Source organism: Otolemur garnettii, unplaced genomic scaffold (assembly GCF_000181295.1).
Source record: "Otolemur garnettii isolate 467f Iridium unplaced genomic scaffold, OtoGar3 scaffold00046, whole genome shotgun sequence".
NCBI lineage: Eukaryota > Metazoa > Chordata > Mammalia > Primates > Galagidae > Otolemur > Otolemur garnettii.
In genome coordinates, this window is record NW_003852441.1 from 13921772 (window position 1) to 13941618 (window position 19847).

The window sequence follows — 19847 nt, forward strand, 5'->3', positions numbered from 1 at the left end:
CCCTGCCTGTGGCTGCTGTCTGGAACCTCTGCTTGCCCAAAGGGATGGGGCTGGAATAGCATCAGCCTGCCGCTGAGGATGCCACTGTTATTGTGCTGGCGGCCCCTGAGCTGATTCTCCTCTCCTCACGCCCACACCACAGTCAGCACAGAACAGCACCAGCCCTTTCCCCTCCACTTCTCCCAAGGAGATGCCCAAGAATCTGGACTCCATACCTCTAAACTTCAGAGTGTGTAGGTGGGGACTCCTCAGAGTTTAATGTTGCAGGTGGGAAATATATACAGTTTTATATAGTTCAAACCTTTCCTCAACCATACACCTGGGGTGCCCCTTTGAATAGTCCTTGAGTGGTCTACCAAGTTTGAGGGGCCCAAATCAGTTGTCCCAGTCAGCACCCATTTCAGGTGGAAGAGTTCAAATGTCTCTGGGAGCGAGATAAGAAGGGTCTGCTTGCAGTTCAGATGTAACTTGCTCCAGTGCTCCGCGAGGGCAAAGGGACCCACCTGGCAAATGGGTTAGTCTGGGAAGGTTAATACCTCCTTCCCCACCTTGCACTCAGTCACTCGTAATTCCCCAGGTCTGTGGCCCTATTCACTCCAGTAGGCCACTGCTCCTGGGGTTTACCTGGCAAAATCAGCCAGAAATCTGAGTCTGGCAGGGGGGCCTTGAGTGTTTAAATTAGGCTTCTCTCTGGCTAGATTTCTCTGTAAATCAGAGGTTGCATTCAGCTTTACACTCAGGTGTCAATTCTAGCCTCTGCCGGCCCACTGCCTTTGTCTCAGCCGCATTAGCCCTCTGAGGGATGGCGCTTCACCCAAGAAAGTTATGTGTGCCCTGCCTGTGGCTGCTGTCCAGAACCTCTGCTTGCCCAAAGGGATGGGGCTGAAATGGCGTCAGCCTGCTGCTCAGGATATATATACAGTTTTATATAGTTGCTGCACTGGCGTCCCCTGAGCTGATTCTCCTCTCCTCACGCCCACACCACAGTCAGCACAGAAAAGTACCAGCCCTTTCCCCCTCCACTTCACTCAAGGAGATGCCCAAGAATCAGGATTCCATAGGTAATAAATCTCCAGACCTCAGAGTGGGTGGGTGGGGGCTCCTCGGAGTTCAATGTTGCAGGTGGGGAATATATACAGGTTTATACAGTTTTACAGTTTTATGCCTGGCCAGAGGGTGCCGTGGCACACCAGCAGGGGTAGGAGGTCCAGTTTTTAGGGGGTCTCTCCTGTGGGATAGAGTGGGAGGATGTTTGAACTCTGCTCGCTTGTTTGCATGGAGTAAACTGCGAACCCTTGTTGTGGGGGAGGGGACTCTAGTCTGCTTGGTGGTGGATTTTGTACATTTTGGTTGTATTTTTGGGGTCATAGCTTGCGTCAGGAAGGTTGAAGTGCACTCTTCAATCTTCTCTCTTGGCTCTGCTCCAAACCATCAGCTAATTTGCTAAACTTCTGTCCTTTCAGCCTCCTTCTGGACGGGAGCTTCTGTAAAAAGCTGGCTGCAGTCCGCCATCTTGGCTCCGCTCCCCTCGCCAATTCATCTTTGAAAGAGGCTGTACTATTTTTTTATATTCCCACTAGCAATGAATGAGAGTTATTGTCACTCCATATCCTCACCAGTATTTGATGTTGTCAGTATTTTGTATTTTGAATATTCTAATAGATATGTAGTGGTATCCCATTTTCTTTTTTAACATAGGCATTTATAAATTTCCTATAAATTTATAAAATTCCCTTTCAGCACTGCTTTAGCTGCATCCAGTACATTTTGGTATGTTGTGTTTTGTTTTTATTCATCTCGAAATATTTCCTAATTTCCTGTGTTATTTCTTTTTTGACTCATTGGCTATTTGGAGCTTGTCATTTAATTTCAGTGTCTTTGTGCACTCCCAAATTTTGTTCTGTTATTGATTTTTAGTTTTATTTCATCATGATCAGAGAATAAAATTAGATTACTTTGTATGATTTTAAAAATTCATTGAGACCTGCTTTGTGAGACAGTATTATCTTTGCATAGAGCTTTCTTTGATACCTTCTTGGCAAGCCCACTTGGATACCTTAAAAGAACTTAAAACCAAAACGCACAAGATCACACCCTCCTCTTTCAGTATTCTTCTCTCATGGAAGGCTTCTTGATTCCATGAGTTGCTCTGGCCTGAAACCTTAGATCATCTTTCACCTTTGATATGTTCCTCTGCCTTTCTCCCTAAATCTGATCCTTTACTGAGCCCACGTATTTTGCTTTCATAGCTTTTTTGAATCCAGTTACTTCTTTCCATCTCCATGGCCATACTGCAGTAAGTTATTGTGTGTTACAGAAACTACTGTCATTTTCCTTAGCCCAACCCAGTGGCTCTCAACCTGTGGGTTGCGACCCCTTTGTAACAATGAAAATACATTGTGGCATTAGGAAGGTTGAGAACCACTGGCTAAACTATCATCGTCTTTATAAGAACTATCTCATTTTCCTACTGTTTTCCCAACCTCTACTTTTGCAGCATAATAATTTTTTGCATAGCACCCAGCTTCTATGTTGAAAATGTACTGATCTTGTTAACTCTCTGCTTAAAATCCCAATGCATCAGGAAAAGACCCCTAATCCCACCATGGCCTGCAGGCCTTGCATGGTCTGGTTTCTGCCATTCTCTGTAGCCTCATCACATCCCTTTGCTCTCTGCCCTCCAGACACATAGGCCTGCTTTCAATTCCTTGGCTGCCTCATCCTCTCTCCTGCCACAGGGCCTTTGTACATACCATCTCCTCTGTCTAAAACTTTCTTCCTCTTCTTCTCTTAGTGAAATCCTCTGTATCCTTGAGATATTTTTCAAGCTTCACTTCCTCTTGAGGAAGGTTTTCTCCACTAGAGCCCTAATTATTATACATTTATTATAGATTTGTTAGTATGGTTCCATGATTAATGTCAGTCTCTTGTAGAATCTGTGAGAAAAAAATCCTATCTGTTTAGCCCTGGCCTCTGTCACAGTGCATGGGGAGAGAGGGCTACAATGAATGTTTGATGAATACAAAGACCAATCCCTCATCCTAGCCTCTGCTTCTGCCTGGGGTGCTGCCCAGCCATGCTTCAGAGCAGAATCCCAGCCACACTCACCGCAGGGTCTCCAGGTGGCAGCAAGGACATCTCAGGGTCTCACTAAGACTCTGCACTGCAGAGCAGCTCAGTGGGTTTCCACTCAGGTCCAGCTCCTTCAGGTTTCCAGTGTCTTTAAGAATGGAGAACAGAAGCTGCCAACAAGCATCTGTGACTGGGACCTGCATGACCCTGAGGGAGGGAGAGAGGGATAAGAGACAGGTGTGCTGTGTGTGTGGGGTCTCTTGTGCACAGCCCTGCACAACACAGTGGGCAGTCTCCCTGAGCACCAAGGCCACTGTGGGTAGTGCCATCCCTGGGACTGGCCAGCCTCCTCGCCAGGCCCTTTGTCCCTACCACCTGGGCTTAGGGCTCCTCCTCTGTGGGGCTCCTCATTCTACAGCCCCCCCTCACCACAGGGTACTGACATGCTCATTTGGTGTATCTGTTTCTTCTGTGGCCTAGGAATTCCTTGAGGGTAGGGGTAGACACTTGTCATCTTTTTTATCGGCAGTGCCCAGCACACGACCTGGTACAGAGAAGGAGCTTGGTGATTTGGACAGTTTTCTACTTTTGGCTGCAGAAACATCTGTCATCATTTGGCACAGATATTCTAGACTCCCAGTGCCCAAAAAGAAAGAGATGGGAGGTGGACACAGAGGCTGGGAGAGGTGATGATGTGAGGGTGAGTTTATGATGGAAAGTTGTATGTGATCTTACACATACATACTGCTGGTTGACTTGCATGGGACTGTATCTCCTTCCAAGGACAGCAAGACCACAGAGAAGTTCTATGGAGGAGATGGCAAAGGGAACATCCTAGAAGTGGACATTTGCAGCTTGGAGGGGAGAGCATGATGGACTTTGAGAGTGTTGGAATAGATATTGCCTTTTATAATTTCTATCCATTTAATTTCTCCACTTTCACACACTGCTTTCATGACCTCATCTAATTCCCAGGATTCACCTTCTCAAGCTCTATCCCAAGTTTCAGAGTCACGTTTCTATTTTTTCCATATAAGGTCTGACCCTGCTTAGCTTCTGAGATCCAACCAGATTTGGTATGTTCAGGGTGATATGACTGAAAATGGATGTTCCTGTTTTCTGGTCAGATGGGTCCACTAACTTTTTGACCTAATGCATCCCAATATCTCTCCACCCTAAATTCATCTTCCTCCTAAGTCTGCAGAGCCATATTGGAGTGGGAGTGGAGTCCAGGGGACCAGTGCCTGCATGGGAGTGGAGGCCAGGAGACCAGTGCCTGCATGTCAGCTGCACTCCCCTGCCTCACTCAGTCTCCTCAGTGACAAAAAGAGACAAATTCAGTGGATTGCCACAGTGGGTTCCATGAGGATTAAAAAGATGTTACAGAGAATCCCAAACATTTTAAATTCAACAACTTCCCCAGTATAAATGCTACAAACATGTCCAAGAAAGCCATCATTTGAAAGTTTAATTATTTGTATTTCTTTTGCATTTATTTAGTTTTGTGAAACTTTAATTTTTTCTTTCAGTCCACATTTGCCATCTTTAATAAGGGTGACTGAATGAAAAAATTAAAAACTAGCTATACAAAATGCATGATGCGTCATTACACGCCTCCCACCTACCATTTTCATTTCCTTAATATCTCTGGTCCTCCTCTCCCTTCCCACAGCCTTCAGCCAGTCTTCCTTCTTTCTTCCCGGACTTTTTTGTTTGTTTAGAGTAACCCCTTAATGTTCTCTCTACATTGTCTAGTTCACTCTGTGACTTAAAAATTTCCCTTCTCACTTGCAGCTGAAGCCCCTGCCTTCCCCATGGGATGCTCTCCAGGCTCCACTTGCCACTGTAAGTCCCAAACTCCCTTGGTCTGGCCTGATGTTCCTGGTTCCTCATGCCCCCATGTCTGGCCTCTGCCTCTATGCCTGCTCTAGATGCTTTAGAAAGGTGCATATCAGGCCACTGCTACTTGCAGCACCTGCACCCAGGACTAGCAAGGCCTACTTCACTTTTTCTTAATTTTATTTTTTAAATTTTATTTACTGATTTATTTTTATGTATTTCATTTATTGTTTGGGATTTATTGAGGGTACAAAGAATTAGGTTACACTGATTGCATTTGTTAGGTAAAGTTCCTCTTATAATTGCACCCCACCCTCAAAAGGTGTGACATATACTGTGACCCCCATCCCCTCTTTGCACTTGTTCATTCCCCTACCCCCTTTTATTTTATTTTATTTTTTAATTTTGAGACAGAGCACTGTCACCTTGTGTAGAGAAGCGTGGCATCATGATAGCTCACCACAACCTCAAACTCTTGGGCTTAAATGATCCTTCTACCTCAGCCTCCTGAGTAGCTGGGACTACAGGAGTGGGCCATAATGACTGGAAGATATAGGTATATATTTGTTGAGGAGACTGCCTGACCCTTGGGAGTGTGGGGACAGCTAAGGTCAGCATGAATGGGTAGTGTGTCCAGGAGAGACAGGGTGTAGTTGTCCTAGGGATAGGAGAAGTGCAGAAGCTCAAGGCAGGGCCCCACCAAGCCTCTGCAGAAGCAAGCAGGGCCTGTCCCACAGAGGACAGAGAATGGTGGTCAGATTGGGCAGACTACGATCCTTTAGCCCCCTACCTAGGCTCACCGAGAGTGCCTTCAGTGCTCAGGACATCCAGGCTCATGAGACAGACAGACAAACTGCAGACAGGGGCAGGTGGGTACTCACAGGATTACCCTGGCGGGCCTCCATGTTGACCTGGGCTGTCCACCCTCATGCAGTTGAAGGCTCTCCACATGGTGGCAGAATTTGATGCAGAAAGTGAACACCAGGAGCTCCATATCTGTTTGGACATACACACTTGATCCTTGGAAATGACCCATCACCTCTGTCACAAACTCCTCATCCTGAGTCTCGTATAAACAGTGGAACAACTCCAGAAAGCCAGGCTGCCTGGGAAACCGCATTTCCTGGGCCTCCCACTTGGCCCACTGCAGGAGTTCCTGCTTCAGCTCTGGAGCCCGCTGGCAGGTGAAGATGCTCTCCATCTCTCTCCCCACTTGCTCACTTAAAAGGCCAAATAGGAAACACCTGGTTGGTGCCCTGACTAGGACATGCCTTTCATATGCATCTAGCAACCTCCGCACGCCTCCAATGCTGTTAGGATGTTCACTTCTCTCCTCCTCATCCCCCAGGGCACAGGACATCGCCACAAAGAATTCCTGGAAACACAAGTGGATGAAGCTATAGGTCAGGGAGGTGGGGTGCTTTTGAAGAATACGCATCTTCAAGAAAGCAGAGATGATGGGCTTATCTAACCTGTGTTTTCTGAGGTCATCTAGGCTGAAAAGGCTCTTTCCTTGCCATATGCCCTCAGCAGCCAGAGAGCAGATGCCTCTCAGCTGGTGCCTGAGGCACTGAGCTGGGATAACCTGGGAGAGATAGTGTAGGCAGAGGCCTGTGGCAGTCGTGGTGGTCAGTGTGAGATCCTCCCCACTCTCCATCTGCTGCTTCAGGCAGGTGCAGACCAGCCAGGACAGCCAGGGCACGAGACACATGGTCCAGACTGCTGGGTTTGACTCAACCAAGAAGAGAGCTCTAAGTGCTTGGCTTTCATCTGTGAAATAGTTGTAGAAATATTCCTTTCTTCCAGACTCAGAGAACCCCAGGACCTCCACCCAACGTGGCTGCTTCAAAGAAGGAATGAGCTTCTGCAAATCCACAGTCCGAGTCGTGATCAGGAAAGATGCCTCGGGAAGTATGGTTTTCCCCAGCAAACTGCCCAATAGTGCAGCCACTTCCTGTGGCTGGCTCCAGTGCAGACAGACCTCAGTACTTTGCTCCTGCAAGACCCATCTTGGTTCATCTATGCCATCAAGGATGAAGAGCAGCTGCTCTGGCCGGGACAGGACCTGCTCAAGGGGAGCTGAAGGAGCTGCCTGGGCTTTTGTGATGAGTTCAGCGAGACTTATCACATTGGACTGGGCCAGCTCTCTGCAGCTGAAGTAGAAGATGTGCTGGAAGTGGTCCTGGTATATCTGACCTTTCTCCCAGGCTTTCTGCACCTGCCTAGCCAGTGTTGACTTCCCAATTCCATCCACTCCATATAGTATGACAATGCGAGGTTCTTCTTGGGTTTCCGGGCATGGGCAAAACAAGTCTCTGATTTTAATGAAACGCCCTTTATATTTCAGCACTCTGAGATTCCATCTTTGCCTGAGCAGAGACTTTTGGTCTCTGGGGGTACATCTTTGCAGAAGTAGCAGCTGTGTGAATTTTTGGTGTAAATCCTCATTTTTCCAGGACTGTGTGAAACCTGGGTTCTTTCTTCTCTGGCTGTGGTATCTTTCTCTCATTCCTAAGGGAGGGAAACATGAAACATAAAGGTACAGAATGCATGTGTTCATTCTTCATTTATTCAACAACTGTTTTAGGCATCTACTCTCAGACCCTCAAGGCACTGACTGCAGAGATGGCTGTTCTTACCATGCAGTAGAAGGAACATGGGCTGTGGGGTGGAAGAACCCAGTTCAAGTCTTGACTGAACCAAGTCATCCTCCCTGTATGACTTTCCTTCTTCAAATGTTTATCAAGGGCTTACCATGTGTTGGGTGCTGCTCTAGGGGCTGGGAATTAAGAGTGAACAAAACAGGCACAACTTTCTGTCCTCATTAAGCCCATGACTTGGACCATTAGCTCCACTGAGCCTTGGTTTTCTCATGTGTAATTTGGGGGTTTAAGATCTCCCTGCAGGAGGTCATGCAGGGGTAAGGGAGATAATGATGGTATTGGAGATGCTGTGGGGTCCTGACAAAATCCCCTCAGCTCCCACCATTGTAATACCTGTCAACAGTGTCTTTCTGCAGCACCTGTGATAGTCTGAGGGCTCTCTTGGCCCACAAGTGGGGAGGTTGAGAAATGCTGGGAAGTTAAGACTCCAGGAGGAGTCCTTAGTGGAAAACTGGGTCCCCTGCCCCAAGGATAGACCCCTCAGTTGTGTCCCCATTCTCTCTCAGTCATCCCTGGCACAGTGTTTACAGGAATAACCTGCTCCATAGTGTACCTTTCTTGGCCTCCATAAAATACCTGCAAGCAAATCCTGTCTTAGGATCTGTTTTTGATGGATCTCAACCTGAGACAGAAAGGAAGATGCCTCTGAGCTCACAGATAGGACTGTCCCCTAGGAAGGGATCTCAGTCTCCCATCTTATATTCCAAATAAAACAATTGCTACAAACCCTTCCTTTATTTCCCTTTCTGATATTTTGAGGGCCTCTCACCTTGCTCCTTAAGGGAATTTTAGAGAGTGACTAAAGTGACTCATCTGGGATCCTAAAGTCTGGTCATCCTGGGAAATCCACTAGGCCTCCATAGTTCAAGATTACTTGTCCTACGTTTGCAGGTGTGCTAAGGAAAATTTGTGGAAAGTGGAGAAGTAGGAAGATTTTGATAAGCCATTTTGAATAAAAATACTAAGTGGCCAGGCAGTCGCTTAGCTAGACACTGAAATGGAAGATATGAAGGTTGGAGGCAGAGCAGAATTGCTCTGTGTCACAGAGAAGGAAAGAGCCAGTAAGACTGGGTACCTCATGGAGGAAGGACAAGAAAGAAGAATGCTGGCAAGGACACAGGAGGACCCTTCTTTGGGGAAAAACGTGAACAGTTTAACGTATCTGCTACAATGCCTTCAGTAGAATTTATATCATGTGCTTGAACTTAAGTGCAAGTAGATTTTTTTGTGTGTGTGTGTAGCCCTCAGAGCAGTACAAATTCTGTGCTTTGGAGTAGAAAGTGGTAGGAGGAGTGAAAAGTCAGTAGTACTATGAAGGCTTAGAGGAGGAAAATAAGACAGAGGGGTGGAGAGACTTGTTTTGTCTCACAGCAAGCTGCTGAAGTCAGTGTGAAAACTGAGGGCAGAGGAGTCTGGGCTTGTGATAATCATTGCAGGGCATAGGGGTTGAGGGTGTGTGAGAGTGGGCACTGAAGGAAGAAAATCAGAAGGGGCCAGGTGGAGGTGAAGCAGCAGCAGGCTGAGGAGGAAATCCCTATAGCAAGAATGGGTTGTTCTCGGTTCTAGCTCTTGTTCTCCCACTAAATGCTGTGTGAGCTTGCACTAATGAACTGCTCTCTCTATCCTTCTGCTTTGGGAAGAGGTGGCCACTTTGATGCTGGCATGAGAAGCAAAAGAGGAAAGGGTGTAGCCGAAGTTTGCTGAATGGGTGATTCAGGGTGTCAGAGACCAAAATAAGGAAATTCTGGTGAGGGAAGTGGGTTGGGTTAAGAAATGAGCCTTCTTGGGGCCCATCTGGAGAACAAAGTCCTCTTGAATTTCTGCACCACCCTCACCTCAAGGATCTTCAGAGTCCAAAAGATTGTGAGCTGAACTCTTGGGCAAGGATCATGCCACACATGGCACCCAGTTGGGTGAGACACACTGCCTTTCCTACGCAGGCCTCAGTTTCCCCATCTTTCAAATAGGGAGGGCTGTAAACTCAGCATTGGCAGATCCCTGAAAGGTATTTTGAGGCCTGCTGCCTCTTAACACCCCAGCCTGGATCCTTCACACTTCCTCTGCTGTCCTCTAATTCAGGCCCCCATGTAGGTACATACTCACCTAGCTGGAGATCCACTGCCTCACCTTTCCAAGGGTGTTTAGGTAATATCATTTTCCTTTCTGAGTCCTGGAGGTGTTTTATTAATGGAAAAATTTCAATGTCTGGGAACATCTTCGGCTTGGCAACACGGGTGGGCCGGCTGGGGGACATCAGGTTGGGTACACTTGGGGAGCAGAGAGATGGGTGGTCATTGGCTGTAGAAAAGAAATAGAAAGGTTGGGGATATGTCAGAGGGGCAAGGGGAGAAGCCAGAAAATGGAGGCCAGGGCTTTTCATATTAAGCAGGTCTCCTGTCTCAGCCAAGAAAGAAGCCAGGGAGAAGCCAGGGAGCCCACTGCAGCCCTCCACATCTCTGCCATTGGCTCATCTGAAGAATGAGGCTCTGATGGACACTGCTGGGGAAAAAGTACTGGTCTGGGATTCAGGAAACCTGCATATCTGTCCTTGTTCTGACCCTACTCCCTTGTATGTCACTATTCCTCTCCCATTTGGGGCTGAGGGACTCTACCTCCCAGGGCTATTCATAGTAATAACAACAGCAGCAGCACCAATAGCAGGAAGAGCTCTTATTTATTGAGCATATCTATACATCAGATTCTGTGCTGATTTACCAGGGTAAATTCACCCTGATAAACTTACCAGGGTAAGTTTTCATGGGCTTCCTCACACAGCCCAAGGAGGTGGGCTCTTAGTCTCCCATTTTATAGACAGAGAAATAAAGGTAGAGAGCAGTGAAGCGATTTGCTTAGGATGGCAGTGCCAGGACTGAAACATGCCTCTGCCTGAGTCTGTGCTCGTCACTGTACTACTGGGAAAATGCTCTGCCTGGGTGCTGGGCCTGAAGTCCATGTCCACCCTTCTAGCACCCTTTTGGATGTCTCTGCATCTCCTTCCCAGGCATGGTGAGGACCACAAGGGTGGGGGAAATGCACTTGAATAGAAGAGGGTGTAGGGCTCTGGGACCTGAACTCCATCCTAGTCTTTGTCAGGTTGGTCCCAAGTCATTGCCCAACAGCAGACCTGGCAGGGAGGGTGCAGTAGGTCCCAGGGGGGATAAGCAGGGTCCAGGAGGACTACACCAGCCAGAGGGGCCCTTTGTCTACTCACCTGACAATGAGCCCACCTCTGCCTGGGCCTGGGCATGGAGTGAGCGCAGGGCCAGGTCCCAGGCCTGCTGTTGACCATACTGAGCCACCAGGTGTGAGGCCATCTCCATGCCACTCATCTTCTCTGGTGGAACAGCTGCTTCACTGGACAGCCGAAGCTGGAACTCCTTCAGCTCCTCCTTCTTCAATAGCTCCAAGTAATTGCCCAGCTGCTGCTGGCCTCTGCTGGCCATCTCTGGCAAAAGTAGGGGAATAGGAGATGTTCAGTGGGGGGAGGAAGTGAAGGGGTGAGGGGTGTCAGATAGGCAGAGAATAATTCTTTCCTTTGCCTTGGTTAGACCATCTCCCATTGTGATCTCATTGGGATCATTGCTTTTGATGTGGTAAACTATTCAGCATTCACACTGAGTTTTGTAAGCCCCAGGGCATCTGGTGGTAAATGGTGTTGGGAGTGGCGGGGCGGGGTGGGGGGGAGGCTAGTGTTATGAAAGTCATGGGATGGAGGATCTTGGAGGGGACTGAGGAATACTTGAAGAAATCAGGTTATGTGGGGGTCTAGGGTGGGGCCCAGGGCTTGTCAGGGAGGATAATGAAAGTGGGGATAGGGAGGCAGGGGATGGTGGTGTGGGTGGCACTCATGGTTATATGTACTTCAGATTCTTCCCTTTCCTGGGCCCTGGCCTTGTAGGATTAATCTTTGAGCTGTAAGACTGGCAGGAGGTGGGCTAGAGGAGAGACAAGGCAGGAGGTGGCTTTCTGGTCCACGGTCTTTTCAGATCTCTCCTGGCCCTGGCATACCAACTAGTGAAAAAAGCCCTGGATCAGCCAGAGCAGGTAGAAAAAGCCACCCACACGAAACCCATGGCCAAGGAAGAGAGGGTCCTCATACAGTCGTGGTAGAGCAGAGGCTCAGAGCCAGATATCCAGACAGGCAATACCCACAACACACACTGGCCTATTGCCCAGACCCTGCCGGCAGAGCCAAGGCGCACACTTTCCTGGCAGGTGGCTGTGGGTCCCAGGCTCAGGCTTTCAAAGTGTTTTGGGTCCCCATGTCTGCCGGGGCAGCTCCTTAGGAAACATAAGAACCAGACCAGGGAGCATCCTTCCCAGGCTGTCATGGTTTTGGGGGCTTCCTGAGCCCCAGTGCTCATCCCGCTTCGAGGGGCCCTAAAAAGTGTGTCCCAGGCCTGGTGCTATGTGCTTTGTGAACAGTCTGGCACTCAGCTAGTAAGGATTTCTACCTGAAAGTGGAACAGTCTTCGGCTCATTATCATGGAAAGCTAGGCAAAGCAGGGGTTGCAGTCTCCATGCTAAGGATGACTTTACCCAACTTGTTTTCTGTTGTATAGTAAAAAGCACCAGGGGTTTCTGGAGATGTCCTGATTTGACCTGGGCTGGTGGATCTAGGCTGCAGCCTGTGGCTTATGTGGACATTTCCTCCTTGTTGGCTGAGTCACTTCTCTGAGCCTCAGTTTGCTTATCTGCTAAGTGGGACATCCTATGATGTCCAAGTTTTGCCAAGAGACTCAAATTCAACAAAAGCTCTTAGTAATCACTAAATATATTGGATAAGTGTTAGTTTTTCTTAATGGCAGATAAACACATTGTAGGACAATCTAGCATAAGACTTACCTGAAGGAGAAAGCCCTGTGCTAAAATCCAGAGGAGTCTGAGTGCTTCATGAAGGACCCTGGGACCCCATATGATGGGAGGAATGTCCAGGGGAGGAATGTGAAGGCTGTTTTTTTCCCTCCTGACACCAACCAGCTCTGTGGGGTCTGATGCCAACGCTCTGAGCACCAATCAGAGGTACCACAATTCAATTCACTTCTGATACTGAAGGCCTGGAGTTGGCATCAGACCCTACAGGCTTAAGATTCAGTTTCACAAAACTGCCCTCACTTTAGATGTTAGTGGTAAATGGGGTTCCCAGACCACTTACACTTCTGTCTGGCTTGGTGACAATATCAAGGGTTCCCATAGTCCCCCTCGGATTCAATAATTTGTTAGAACAACTCACAGGACTCAGGACAGCATCTTACTATTACTGGTTTATGATAAGGATCCAACTCAGGAACAGCCAAATGGAAGGAGATGTGTGATGGGGCAAGGATGCCTGGGGGAGGGGTACAGAGCTTCTTTGCCCTCTCTAGGAACACCTCCTTCCCTGCACCTCTGCCTGTTCCCTACCTGGGAGCTCCTCAGACCCCAAACAAATGAAACTGTGTGGGTTCTTATGGAAATTTCACCCACTGGCCATGGGTGATCGACTCAACTTTTAGCCCCTCTCCCCTTCCTAGAGGTTCTGAGGTGGGGTGATTGTTCCAACCCTCTAATTCTGCCTTGAGCTTTCTGATGATCAGCCCCCATCCTGAAGCTGTTTGGGAGCCCCCAGCCACCAGACATCTCAGTAGTGTGCAGAAGATACTCAGCGCTCTATTGAGTCCAGAGGTTTTAGGAGTTATGTGCCAGGATTGGAGGCAAAGACTGAATACATCATTTATCTTTTATTATATCATATGAGGTCCCTAGCATTCTGAATATGTGAGAGATTCCAAATCTAGAGACCAAAACCAAGGCCAGGTAGAAGGAATCTTCCCTAGTGCATGCACCTGGCTACAGCCCCAGTCATGCAGAATCCTTAGCTGCCCACTCACCAGTCCATAGTTGTCTGACCTGTGGACATAAACATGTGAGCCTTTGTGCCTCTAAGCTATCTGATGTGGAGTACAGGAATCCTGTACTAAACTATCAGTTTTGGGCATGCTGAGATTGAAGGCCAGTGGAAAGGGGTGTGGAGGCCCAGTGGAAAGGGGTGTGGAGGTCCAGAGAAGTAAGGAGACCTGGTCAGATCACAGCACAGGTCAGTGTCCAAGGGCTCTTCCTCTTCTAGTCCACTCTATTTAGTTCTAGGTCAGCAGGATTCAGAGGGAAGAAACATGGAATTTGGAGTCAGATAGTATAGTTTTGCCTTTTGCAGTTTTGCAGTCTGGGGCAAGTCCTTTAACTTGTGAGGCCTTCTTAGGTTGGCCAAGCTAGAAGCCATTCTATGAGACTCTGTTACAGGTGGTCATAAATCAGATAAGAGAGACATGCTAGATAGAGAATTATGGGAAGATGGCTGACTGGTAGCAACCCTTGTCAGAGGCTCCTGAGCAGAGGAAGAAAAACTGGATGGAATCAGACTCTATGAAGCCAAAGATGGGAAGCGGAGCTAAGAAGAAAGTTTGGAAAGCTGTAATTCCAAGGAAGAGCATTCAAGAAAACAAATTATAAGTACAAATCCTATTGACTAGAGGATGGGAGACCCCTTCCTCAAGCAGGAGGCCTACCACAGGCTATCTATGAACTAGCAGGAACAAAACACCTCTCATTTTACCTGGCTGGAGAGAGCCATTAAACTCCAGGTCTCCTTCTCCAGGGAGGTCCCACTTATGAACCTAGACATCACCCTGCCAGGCATAAAATTGAACAGATATTTTTCCCCACAAGTTCAAACTTCCAGTCCACCCTTTCCCCTTTGCATGGCACTCTGAAGTTCTGCCCCCTGCAGAGCATAGAGTGTTTGGTCTTGTCCTGAGAGACCTGGGCATAGTGTGGACCACCAACCATTAGGATGGAATCTGTGACTAATGGGGAAGAAAAAGGGTGTGGGAAGAAAGGGATACTCAGCAGCAGGAGGAGCAGTCCCCTGGATATGACTGTGCCTGGCCAGTGGTAGTGTTGACTTTGGTTCGGGCTGTGTCTGATGGTACAGGGGGCAGAACCCCCAGCTCTGATAGCACTGACAGCAGGAGAGTGGTTGCCCTGTGTGGACTGAGTTTGGCAGATAGGGCTAGTCCCTGCTGGACCTTTGAGCAGAGGCTTGATAAGCGTGGACTCCTACTTGAGAGCATGGGTGTAGTCTACTGATTCCAACCAAACCCTTGAGCAGTGGCTTACTGGGTGTGAAGCAAGCCCTGAGGGCTAGGGTGTGCTCCACTGCCTCTAGTGGGGCTGGGGAGCAGAGGCTTACCAGGTGAGGACTGAGACCTGTGGGTGTGGTGCCCTGACTGTAACAGAGCCTGTGAACAGAGGCTTGCCAGGCAGTGGACTCTCAGTTTGGCAGGTGGGGCATGGTCCCCTGACTCCAACTGGTCTGACAAGCAGAGGCTAGCTGTGTATGGACTGAGACCAGAGGGCAGGCCCGGTGCCCTGACTCCAACAGAGCCTGCAGATAGAGGCTTGTCAGGCAGTAGACTGAGACTGGCAAGGGGGTGTGTGGTCCCCTGACTCCAACTGGTCTGGCAAGCACTACTCCAGACCCTACTCCAGAGGCTAGCTTTGTGTGGACTGAGACTGGTGGGCGGGGGTGTTGCCCTGGTTCCAGCTGAGCCTGTGAGCAGAGAAGCAGACAATAGTGTGGACTGGGTCTGGCGGGTGAGAGTGTGGATTCCTGGCTTCAATTGTGTTTTGAATCCCTTTGCTTTGAATTGTCCTTGAATCCCTCTGCGTTGGGTAGGGTTTTGACTGCCAAAGACAGTTTGGTTGGAGCCCATGTCTGGGACTGTCAACTCTGGGACATTCTGAGGTTGACTTTTGAAGTTCTATAGTGGAAAAGAACTGAAGGGTTGGGGCTGGGTGCTGCAGCTGTTTGTATTTCTTCACTGTCGAAATTTAAATCTAATAGTGTGGTTTCTTAAGATAGGTCAGAGGTTGGCTGATATCAAAACAACCTGCACTATCTCATCAAGTAGGTCCCCAGAGTCTCTGGCCAAAACTCTGAAAGGGGCTTTTGTAAGGTTATAGGAAATAACCCACAATTACAAAGCCTAGAGCTTTGGTAAGGGGCTATCTCTACTACCAGAGAACCCCAATTCAATCTCACCTTACCACTTCTGATAGCCAAACAGTGGGAAATAAACATGGTGTGGACCCAACAGAAGAACTCTGGCAACATGAATAACCAGAGTAGATCAACCCCCACCCCCAAGAAATGACAAAGGAGATACAACTGAAGATGCCATGCATAGACAAATGGCAGCAATGTCAGAAACTGAATTTAGAATATGGATTGCAAATAAGATAAATAGAATGGAAGTAAAGATGGAAATTGAATTCCAAAGAGTAGTTCCAAAGTTGTTTCAAGAAATTAATGAATTCAAAGCCCAAGTCACCAAAGATATGGACATAATGAGAAAAGAGATAGAAGAACTTGAGGAAATGAAAAAGTTAGTTGAGGAGCTCCAAAATACAGTAGAATCCCTCAGTAATAGAGTTGACCAGGCAGAAGAAAGGATCTCTGAAACTGAGGACAAAGCTTTTGAATGTTCCCAAACACTCAAAGAGGCAGACAAATACAGAGCAAAAACTGATCATTCCCTGAGAGAGTTGTGGGATCACTCCAAAATATCAAACATTCATCTTATAGGAATTCCCAAAGGAGAAGAGGTTGGTGGTACAGATGCTCTACTCCAAGAGATTTTGGAGGAGAATTTCCTAAACATTGCAAGAGATACAGAATTTCAGATAGCAGGCAGTTTCAGAACCCCAGCAAGACTCATTCCAAATAAAGCATCTCCTAGACACATTGTGATTAACTTTGCCAAAGTTAAGATGAAGGAGAAAATTCTGCAAGCAGCCAGATGAAAGAAAAGCATCACCTACAAAGGGAGAAATATCAGAATAACTGCAGATCTCTCAGTCAAAATGTTTCAAGCCAGAAAACGATGGTCAGCAACCTTCAACCTCTTAAAACAAAACAACTTCCAGCCCAGGATCCTCTATCCAGCTAAACTGAGTTTCTTCAATGGAGAAATAAAATACTTTAATGACATAGACATGTTGAAGAAATTTGCCATAACTAAACCAGGTCTCCTGGACTTATCCTCCACAACAACCAGCGCAATGCTATACCTCTAAAGTAAACTCACACAAAAATTTTTGAACACAACCCAACTTCTACAGTGGTGAAAGGATTAAATATGTCCACTGGACATCTGAAAATCATGACACCCAAAACACAACCAGGCTTATCAATTCTCTCAATTCATGTGAATGGTTTAAATTGTCCTCTAAAGAGGCACAGGCTGGCTGACTGGAAACATAAACTCAGACCAGATATCTGCTGTATACAAGAATCTCACCTTACCTTAAAGGATAAAAATAGACTCAGGGTGAAGGGATGGACTTGTATAATACAGACAAATGGAAACTAGAAAAAAGCAGGGGTGCAATTTTAGTAGTAGATACAATTGGCTTTAAACCAACAAAGATAAAGAAAGATAAGGAAGGTCACTACATATTTGTCAAGGGAAACACCCAACATGAAGAGATTTTGATAATTAACATTTATGCACCCTACCAGAATGCTCCTCAATTCATAAAGCAGATCCTAATGGATATAAACAACTTGATATCTTCCTGCACTATAATAGTTGGAGATTTTAACGTCCTTTTGACAGTTTTGGATAGATCCTCCAAGAAGAAATGAAACAAAGAAATATTAGACTTAAATCTGACCCTAGAACAAATGGACTCTGCAGACCTCTACAGAACACTCTTCTCATCAGACCATGGGTCATCCTCCAAAATAGATCATATCCTAGGACACAAGTCTAATCTCAGCAAATTTAAAAATATAGAAATTTTTCCTTGAATCTTTTTGGACCACCATGGAATAAAAGTTGAACTCAACAGCAATGGGAATCTCCATACTCAAACAAAGTCATGTAAGCTAAATAATCTTAGGCTGACTGATAGCTGGGTCAAAGATGAGATTAAGAAGGAAATCACCAAATTTTTGGAACTAACTGATAATGAAGACACAAATTATCAAAACCTGTGGGATACTGCAAAGGCAGTCCTAAGAGGGAAATTTATAGCATTGGAAGCCCTCATCAAGAAAACAGAAAGAGAGGATGCCAACAACTTAAAGGATCATCTCAAGCAACAGGAAAAGGAAGAACATTCCAACCCCAAACCCAGCAAAAGGAAATAAATAACCAAAATTAGAGCAGAATTAAATGAAATGGAAAACAAAAGGATCATTCAGAAGATCAACGAAACAAAAAGTTGTTTCTTTGAAAAAATTAACAAAATTGATAAACCTTTGGCCAACCTAACCAGAAATAGAAAAGTAAAATCTCTAATATCATCTATCAGAAATGATAAAGGAGAAATAACAACAGACACTTCAGAAATTCAAAAAATCCTCAATGATTGCTACAAAAGTCTCTATTCCCAGACATATGAAAATCTGAAGGAAATGAACCAATACCTGGAAGCACACCACGTTTCTAGACTCAACCAGAAAGAATTAGAAATCTTGATTAGACCTATATCAACCACTGAAATAGCATCATCAAAACGAAATCTCCCTAAAAAGAAAAGTCCAGGAACAGATGGCTTCACATGAAATTCTATCAGATCTTTTAAGAGGAACTAGTACCTGTATTATACCATGTTTTAAAAGCATAGAAAAAGAAGGGATACTTCCTAACATATTCTATGAAGCAAATATCACCCTGATACCCAAACCAGGAAAGGATCCAACAAAGAAAGAAAATTATAGACTAATATCATTAATGAATATCAATGCAAAAATATTCAATAAGATCTTAGCAAACAAGATTCAATAATGCATCAAAAAAATTATACACCATTATCAAGTTGGTTTTATTCCAGGATTACAGGGTTGGTTCAACATACACAAATCTATAAATATAATATGTCACATCAATAAAATAAAAAAAAGACCATATGATTCTCTCAATTGATACAGAAAAAGCCTTTGGTAATATCCAGCATCCTTTCATGATCAGAACACTTAAGAAAATAGGCATAGAAGGGACATCTCTTAAACTGATAGAGGCCATCTACAGAAACCCCACAGCCAATATCATATTGAATGGTGTAAAATTGAAGTCATTTCCACTCAGAACAGGAATGAGGCAAGGATGTCCACTGTTTCTACTGCTATTTAACATAGTAATGGAAGTCTTAGCTATAGCAAGAGAGGTGATCAAGGGTATCCAAATAGGGTCAGAGGAGATCAAACTCTCACTCTTTGCTGATGACATGATCTTATACCTGGAAAATTCTTGGGACTCAACTTTACAACTCTTAGAAGTGATCAAGGAATACAGCAGCATCTCAGGATACAAAATCAATACTTATAAGTCAGTAGCTTTTATATACGTCAACGATAGTCAAGCTGAAAAAGCAATAAAGGACTCTATTCCTTTTACAATAGTGCCAAAGAAGATGAAATATCTGGGAATTTACCTAACAAAGGACATGAAACATCTCTATAAGGAGAACTATGAAATGCTGAGAAAAGTTTGAGGTTAACCTGAAGAGGTTAACAAATGGAAAAATATACCATGCTCATGCCTGGGTAGAATCAAATTATTAAAATGTCCATACCACCCAAAGCAATCTATAGATTTAATGCAATCCTTATTAAAGCACTATTGTCATACTTTAAAGAACTTGAAAAACTAGTACTTTGTTTTATATGGAATCAGAAAAAACCTCAAATAGGAAATACATTACTCAGAAATAAGAACAAATCAGTAGGTATCACATAACCACACTTTAGGCTATACTATAAGTCTATAGTGATCAACAGCATGGTACTGGCACAAAAACAGAGCAGTAGATTTATGGAACAGACTAGAGAACCAAGAGATGAACCCAGCTGCTTATCATCATTTGATCTTCGGCAAGCCTATCAAAAATATTCAGTGGGGGAAAGACTTCCTTTTTAACAAGTGGTGCTGGGTGAACTGGCTGGGGACCTGTAGAAGACTGAAACTGGACCCACACCTTTCACCATTAACAAAAATTGATTCTCACTGGCTAAAAGATTTAAACTTAAGACATGAAAGTGCAGGGAAAACACTTGAAGAAATTGACCTAGGAGAATATTTTATGAGGAGGACCCTCTGGGCAATTGAAGCAACATCAAAAATCCATTACTGGGGTCTGATCAAACTAAAAAGCTTTTGCACAGCCAAGAGCACAGTAAGTAAAGCAAACAGACAACCTTCAGAATGGGAGAAGATTTTTGCAGGTTAT

General features: G+C 45.8%; 1 protein-coding gene across 1 annotated transcript in view; it reads right to left on the reverse strand.

Annotated features, from left to right (window-relative positions):
* The window catches only part of LOC100965829 (NACHT, LRR and PYD domains-containing protein 1-like), a 66730-nt gene extending 55713 nt beyond the window's left edge, over positions 1–11017 (reverse strand). The window contains 3 exon segments of the mRNA XM_012805949.2: positions 3109–3279; positions 5793–7422; positions 10786–11017. Coding sequence (XP_012661403.2) covers positions 3109–3279; positions 5793–7422; positions 10786–11017 — 2033 coding nt within the window.
* Between the last annotated feature and the right edge of the window lie 8830 nt (positions 11018–19847).